Raw genomic sequence first — 7328 nt, 5'->3', positions numbered from 1 at the left:
TGAGAATTAAAATTTCTTCTCTAAATGTTATAAAAATTATAATAATAATATAATATAAAAATAATATATAATAAAAAAAATTAAAAAAAAATAATATAAAAATAAAATATATATAATAAATAAATAAAAAATATATAAAAAATACAAATATATATAATAAGAATATGTAAACATATAATAAATAACAATATTAAATATATACATTAACTCTGTACTAAAATATTATAATACAATGTTATATACATATATACATAAATATAAATAAAAAAATTAAAAAAAATATATAAAGTAAATTTATTATAACATATCATAAATATGATAATTAAATATAACAATAGTTAAATAATACAAGACAATATATAAATATATATAATAATATAATATGAATATAGTAAATATATAATAATATTACATACTATTATACGGTGTGAGGAGAGAAAGTGGATGTGCACGTGTATGTGAGAGAGACACATATATGTGTATGTGAGAGACACACTTCATGCCGCAGCTCGTTAAAGAATGCCGGGCACCCACCCATTTACGAACCTAACCTAACGACTGTGGTGTGACGGACGGCGACTGAGCGCCTCGCTGCACCAAGCCCTAATTCTGCGTCCTTCTTTCTCTCCTCCGTTCTCTGCTTATTGACCCATGGCCGAAGCATCTCGCGATGAGTACGCCTACATGGCTAAGCTCGCAGAGCAAGCAGAGCGCTACGAGGAGATGGTGGAGTTCATGGAGAAGCTCACCAAGAGTGGTGATGGCATCGATCTTTCTGTGGAGGAGCGCAACCTCCTCTCTGTGGCTTACAAGAACGTGATCGGAGCTCGCCGAGCTTCTTGGAGGATTATCTCCTCCATCGAGCAGAAGGAAGAGAGCAAGGGTAATGAAGAGCATGTCACTGCCATCAAAGAGTACAGAGCCAAGGTCGAGACTGAGCTCTCCAACATCTGCGACAACATCCTTGGCCTGCTCGACAGCCATCTGATCCCGTCTGCAAACGCAGCGGAGTCCAAGGTATTCTACCTGAAAATGAAAGGAGATTATCACCGCTACCTTGCCGAGTTCAAGACAGGCGCGGAGAGGAAAGAGGCAGCGGAGAACACCATGTCTGCTTACAAATCTGCTCAGGTGCACCTTTGTTTTCTAGTTGTGAAGTTGCTTGCTGCTTGCAAAGGAATCAAACCATCATTCAAGAGGCTTTGCCATCATAACATATCCGTACACGTTTGAAGAAGCATAGGGGGTCTCCAGCACTGCTGGTGAAAGATGTGATGCCATCAGACCTTGTCTTTATGATGTCCTGTCATACCATGCACTGCTGGTGAAAGATGTGATGGCATCAGACCTTGTCTTTATGATGTCCTGTCATACCATGTCCTTATGATGCCCTATTTAAATGTACTTATCATTTGTGTGGAGATTGATCCTTTTTCGTGGTTTTTGTACTTCCACATATTTTGCATTCTTTTGCCATGGTCAGGTTAGATGCCCTTGTGCTTTGGAAGGCAGCAGCTGGTTAAGTGTAGTTTTGGGCCCATTATTGAGAATCTTTTTTTTTTCTGAGCGGCCTTAGGCCCAAGATCCTCCCATGATTTTCCATCGCCCGTGGGCACTTTTTGATCTGCCCGTAGGTGATCCTGCTTGTACCCAGGACCTTCTAGTCCTGGGCAAACACCTTTACCACTTGAGCTATCACCTGATTGGTGCCTTTATTGAGAATCTTATCTGGTATTATGCTTTAAAAGTCATGCTCTCAATGGTGTTGTAGCTAGTAGCTGTGTGTGCGCTTGGATGGATTGTCTTTAAGAGTGACTCAAAGGCTTACGTTGGAAGTGATGTACAGTAGTATAGTAGTTTAGTGATACCTCATCCTTTGGATGAATGCCCCATAGTCAGCTACTTGGCAGATTAGACCATGATCTGAAACCTTGTAGGGTTTGCTTGGATCTAGGTATAACAGAATTCGAACATCATAGGTTGATTAAAGGCTTTTGTGCTTATATAAAGCTATGTGACCATGCCATGGAGTATTGTAATCTAGACTCATGTGGGCTGACCAAAGTAAGACATATTGTTTGTATAACAAGACAGCTTTTTTGTTGGGTTTCATATTTTCTGCTGTTAAGCAGGATCTGCCATTAGTACAGGTAATTACCTTGTTTATATTATCACATTTACAATTGGATGAAAATGCATTCTCCAAACTTAGCAATTGTGCTTTATCTTCGCGTAGGACATTGCTCTTGCTGATCTTGCTCCCACGCATCCTATCCGTTTAGGTCTTGCCTTGAACTTCTCAGTGTTCTACTATGAAATTCTCAACTCTCCTGACAGAGCCTGCACTCTTGCAAAGCAGGTAAGATGAATGCTTTTTTTCTTCTATCTTTCTGCCCATCTTTAACATGCCAAGATTCCAGTTTTTTGAAGCAAATGTTACCATGTTACTGACACTACTGGTGGCCTGATTCAGGCTTTTGATGAAGCTATATCTGAGCTTGACACACTGGGAGAGGAATCATACAAGGATAGCACCTTGATCATGCAACTTCTCCGAGACAACTTGACATTATGGACTTCTGACATGCAGGTGTGTTACTGTCACTTCACTTTGTGTATCCTTGAATCCCCTGTACCAGCTAAGAGCTGGACACGTGCATGCACACTAGCACCCATGTTGACCTGTGAGCTTTCTACTTGTTCTCTTTTTCTTCCAGGAGCAGTTGGACGAACCATAGGTCTGCATTCAGATCTATCATCATTGTAGATGCTAGCATTGGAGCTGGATAGGAATTTTATTTTCTGAGGCAATGTGTCTTTTGCAGAAAGATACGTAGCCATTGGCTGGGGACCACACTTTTAGAGCCAGGTGAATTTCATGTATGCTGGATCGAGGAAGGGAAGTTCCAAACTGTGCAATCATCATAGAACTTTCACAAGCTATTTTTTTGGCCCTCAACAGAGCTTTGGGAAGCTCCTTCACGACTTTGTTGCTACAGGACACATCTTTGTCAAATCTTTTATTGAAAACATTCTGTTTTTTATGCTAGTGTAAGTTTGAGATGAAAAGAGGCTAAATTGTGTAGCTAATGCTGTGTTTCTGGGAATCAAGGACAGTTTGCATTCAATCATCAACTGCCTTATAAGCTCTGGGCAGAGTTGCTCTAGTACTAAGGCCTTCAATGCATTTTCTGCAAAGTCTGTCATGCTGTGTATGGTTCGAACTCTGGATAAGACTAGAACTTCTACTACTGAGTTGATGTAACTACTTTTTTTAAATTGAAATCTCCTAGCTAAGTCTTAGCAGTTGCAGATATTTAGGAAGAAACCTTTGCATAGTTTAAAATGGCTCAGGACATTTCTAGGATTTTGTAAAATGGTAATTTGCATCGAGGACTACATCTAATTAAGGTTTGCTCTTTGGCCTTCATGGTCGAGTCTGCAGCCTGATGATTGAGTTTGTGTTCTACTGAAGTAGACCTATAATGTGTCCACAGGTATAGAACCTGCACCTTATCTTGAGTGCTGACGGCGTGAGCAGGGATGTTATTGCATTCACACTACATGCATTTGCATGATGAAGCTTTTTGTCTCGTGCTATGTAAGTGGACTTCCATAGTCAGGGTCACATTTATGAAATGCTCCAGGCTTATCTTAGTATTGTATTAGTATTGTACTGCTCTTTTTTGTTCGCAGCAGGTGGAAGCAACTTAAAAATACACCAGGTTTTGCTAATCGAGCGTGTCAATGATTGATGTCAATTTTCTAGTTGGGAACAAGTTTGGGCCTGCATCATTAGTGTGGTTGGCTTTTTGCCAAAGAAGCAGTAGATACTAATCCGATTGTCCCTTTTACACTAATTCTGCTGGTATATGCCTTTTTCAGGCTGCTGACAGATCAAATTACCAATGCTTTCTTGTAATGTCTTTGCAAGCTAGAAAGTTAACTGGACAGTAAAAGTTCATTAGCTGTGTAGAGATAGGAGATTGTACAGCTTTTGTTGGAAGGGATTTTGCTTGAAGATAGTTTGACCAGCAGTGGTTAAAGTTGACTATGAGTGGTCTAGCGATTGGAAAAGCTTGCCTATGATTGAACCACAGTTGTCTTAGAAATGGTGAGATTTAAAAGGTCACCATGCTGCCCGCTCGTGTGTGGGGTTGCACTTGTGCCCTGCAATTGTGCTCTTTTTCATGTGACCCTTGCCTCAATAGTGACTAAGGCTGGGGCTAAACAAGCCAGCTGTGCTTCTTTGGGGGGACAGGGCAAATGCACTAGTATGTTGGAAGTTATGGTTAATGGGCACCATATGCATGCTTTACTAGATAAGGAACTTTAAGTGAATTCACAAGCACACAAGGATGTTGGAAGATATTGCTTATGTATTCAAAGGTACTAACATGTATCCGTTTATTGAAATCATGCAAGGGGGCTTATATATAGAAAAATCTTTCTAGGATCCAAGCATGCTGGATATGCTCAAAGAATGTACCTCGATCGCTAACTTCATGGCATATCCTAGACCAGCCACACCTTTCCACCCCAGCAGTAGCTTCACCAACCACCGACTTGGGTGAGGATGCAATCACTATTAGAAAGGGAGATATGTTAACCACTACATTGGTTAACATGTTTTCGTCTGCACAACCTATTGTAAAACTCTGCCATCTTGCGCAAAACTAGCACTTAACTTTTGTAAGACGGTGCTGGAACATATGAAGTAGCCTTACCATGTGCTTAATGTCAAATAGGAAAAGTCTACGGAATCCGTGTACATAGTTACTTAAGACTAGTAATTGAGATCAGACGGTTTTTAAGTTTGATCGACCTAGAGTAAAAACTAGTTATTTGTATATAAACCAATTTTAACAATAAGCAAGACACAATGATCGATCCACAACTGAATGTTGGGCAAAGCGATGGGAAATATTGGGTAGCCTTGATGACAGACAGCTTGTCGAGACGGCATAGGAATGTAACACGCGGAAGCTTTGGGAGTCTTCCTTCAGCCCTAAACACTCTTGGAAACCATTTGATGCAAAACGTAGATATAGAGAGAGAGTAGAGAGAGAGATGTGCTGGAAATTCAGTATATTCATATGGTACAAAAAGGTACTTCTACTACAGCCATAGGTTGCCTTGTACAAAAGGTGGTGAACAATCAAAATCCTATCCTAAACTAGGACCCTAATGATCCACTCCATAAAGGAATGAATGCCTAAAACCATGAGCACACTTTGCTATTTATATGGTTCTTGGACACTTGTTTTATTGGTCGACTACTGGTCGGCCAGTCATAAATCCATTAATGCTCTTTAACGCAGTCCCGACTGGATCTCCTCCTTGATCATGATGCGCCTGCTTCTGCCCCTGTCCTCTGGTTCAGCCGACCTGTTCTGTGAGCAGCCGACAGCCTGTGTTTGCTTCTAACGCACTGTCAGGACACCTCCTTTAACGCAGTCCCGACTGGATCTCCTCCTTGATCATGATGCGCCTGCTGCTGCCCCTGTCCTCTGGTTCAGCCGACCTGTTCTGTGAGCAGCCGACAGCCTGTGTTTGCTTCTAACGCAATGTCAGGACACCTCCTTTAACGCAGTCCCGACTGGATCTCCTCCTTGATCATGATGCGCCTGCTGCTGCCCCTGTCCTCTGGTTCAGCCGACCTGTTCTGTGAGCAGCCGACAGCCTGTGTTTGCTTCTAACGCAATGTCAGGACACCTCCTTTAACGCAGTCCCGACTGGATCTCCTCCTTGATCATGATGCGCCTGCTGCTGCCCCTGTCCTCTGGTTCAGCCGACCTGTTCTGTGAGCAGCCGACAGCCTGTGTTTGCTTCATGCCCTCTAGGCCTTGCTCTGAGTCCATACATGTCCACTTCTGTATCTTGTGCTCCAAGCCCTGTCTCTATCTGATTCATACTATTTATCTGGCTGCCTCTTCTGGATTTAGCCCTAAAAATGTCCATGGCATTTATTATGCACATGACAAGGAAGTAATAAGCCATGTAATGCTCGACCTTTATTGGTTGTGGAAGTGGTGTGGACCCTTCATCATGAGGTAGTTGTTAGAAGTGGTATGCACCCTATGATTAGAGAAATGAGCACTAGGACAATCATGAAATGATTTGCATGGATAGATAGTGGTCCGGATCTTCATGGCATGATGACATGAAATTATGGGCCGATGTCATAACGTGATGTTGAGAGATGAGGCAGCTTCATGGTATGGATACGTTGACCAAGGTGACTTCATGTTGGCAAAGAATTGGAGTCAAAGAAAAGGATACATGCATGAGGGCTCGTTGGAGATTCTTCAGGTGATGGGTTGTAGGATGGGCCAGATTTACGCGTGCTATGGTCCCCCCAATAAAAAATGTATCTAGGAGAGGGTTGGCATTGAGTGTTTGTGCCGTGAGATGCGAGAAGTGAAAAAAATTGTGAGTGAAATATGTGCAAATGGGTGGAAGGTGTGCTCGTGTATATTTTTTCAGTACGAAGACTTCTCCAACTAAACTGCTTTCTTTGACTTTTATTGGACATCCCTTTCTTGGGGAGTCAATATCATTATTTTAATTTAGGCATGGTGATAGACTTTGTGCATGGCCGTGCAACAAAAGATCAGGTACACCCTGAAATGGAGACTTTCACACAATTTACATTCTACTGCCATGTAAATACATAGAAGACATGTTGAGGATGGCGTTTGAAATGGTAAGGGGGTTTGTGATAAACATAGTACTTAGAGGCTACCTAGAGGCTCAGAGCTGGTGGGAAAAACAAAGCCAATCCACATCTCAAGAATGATAGCTAAATTTTATGGAACTAGAGATTCTATTCAGTACACCAAGAAAGGTTTGATCAAATTTGTGAGGCCATGGGACAGATTGATGATTCCACCAAGATTTGTAAAGAGAATGTGGGGGGGATAGAGAGCTTGAGTTCCTTGCAAGCAAACACACACACACACACACACACACACACACAAGAGAGAGATGGATGGTTAAATTTTCTTCTATCTTCCTCTCTTCTCTACAACTATATAACTAAAAGATAAGAGTACATACGTAAAGGGAAAGTACTCTCCTACAACAACATACAAAATGGTCGGTCTATAGTATGAACCCGACTATATGAGCTGGTACTATATCTATGCCATAACTCTAGTACTCCAAAGTGGCTGTTACACAGCCTATTATACATTGGCGGCATATCAACCATAATCTCACCAACCATGCCAGTGACATAAGTGCAGAAGTTATCACCCAAGCGGGTCATCAATGTTCGCTCGTAGCACTAGTTGAGCTCGATATCTCAACACTCCCCTCGAGCTCAA

The 7328-nt window shown here is 41.6% G+C and overlaps 1 protein-coding gene across 3 annotated transcripts; it reads left to right on the top strand.

Annotated features, from left to right (window-relative positions):
* Positions 1-470: 470 nt before the first annotated feature.
* Positions 471-3297, top strand: LOC147631591 (14-3-3-like protein). Of its 3 annotated transcripts, XM_086808106.1 has the most exons (5): positions 507-1131; positions 2237-2359; positions 2474-2590; positions 2718-2738; positions 2826-3297. In XM_086808106.1, exons 1-4 carry the CDS (start codon positions 652-654, stop codon positions 2736-2738), a joined length of 741 nt encoding a protein of 246 aa, XP_086664232.1. In that variant the 5' UTR covers positions 507-651; the 3' UTR covers positions 2826-3297. The 3 variants fall into 3 exon arrangements, with proteins under 3 accessions (XP_086664231.1, XP_086664232.1, XP_086664233.1); XM_086808105.1 differs by having other exon boundaries at positions 471-1131; positions 2718-3297; XM_086808107.1 differs by lacking the exon at positions 2718-2738 and having other exon boundaries at positions 508-1131.
* Positions 3298-7328: the final 4031 nt, after the last annotated feature.

The sequence above is a fragment of the Cibotium barometz genome, chromosome 14 (genome assembly GCF_041138505.1).
Source record: "Cibotium barometz isolate CiBa-2024 chromosome 14, ASM4113850v1, whole genome shotgun sequence".
Classification (NCBI taxonomy): domain Eukaryota; kingdom Viridiplantae; phylum Streptophyta; class Polypodiopsida; order Cyatheales; family Cibotiaceae; genus Cibotium; species Cibotium barometz.
Note: the sequence above shows the minus strand (reverse complement) of the source record. Positions and strands in the feature narration are given on the sequence as shown.

Bases quoted from the DNA above. Each gene is read 5' to 3' on its own strand.
- LOC147631591 (XM_086808105.1), top strand. From the start codon at position 652: ATGGCCGAAGCATCTCGCGATGAGTACGCCTACATGGCTAAGCTCGCA. The intron at 1,132-2,236 runs GTGCACCTTTGT...ATCTTCGCGTAG, and splicing joins CTGCTTACAAATCTGCTCAG to GACATTGCTCTTGCTGATCT. The intron at 2,591-2,717 runs GTGTGTTACTGT...TTTTTCTTCCAG, and splicing joins TATGGACTTCTGACATGCAG to GAGCAGTTGGACGAACCATA.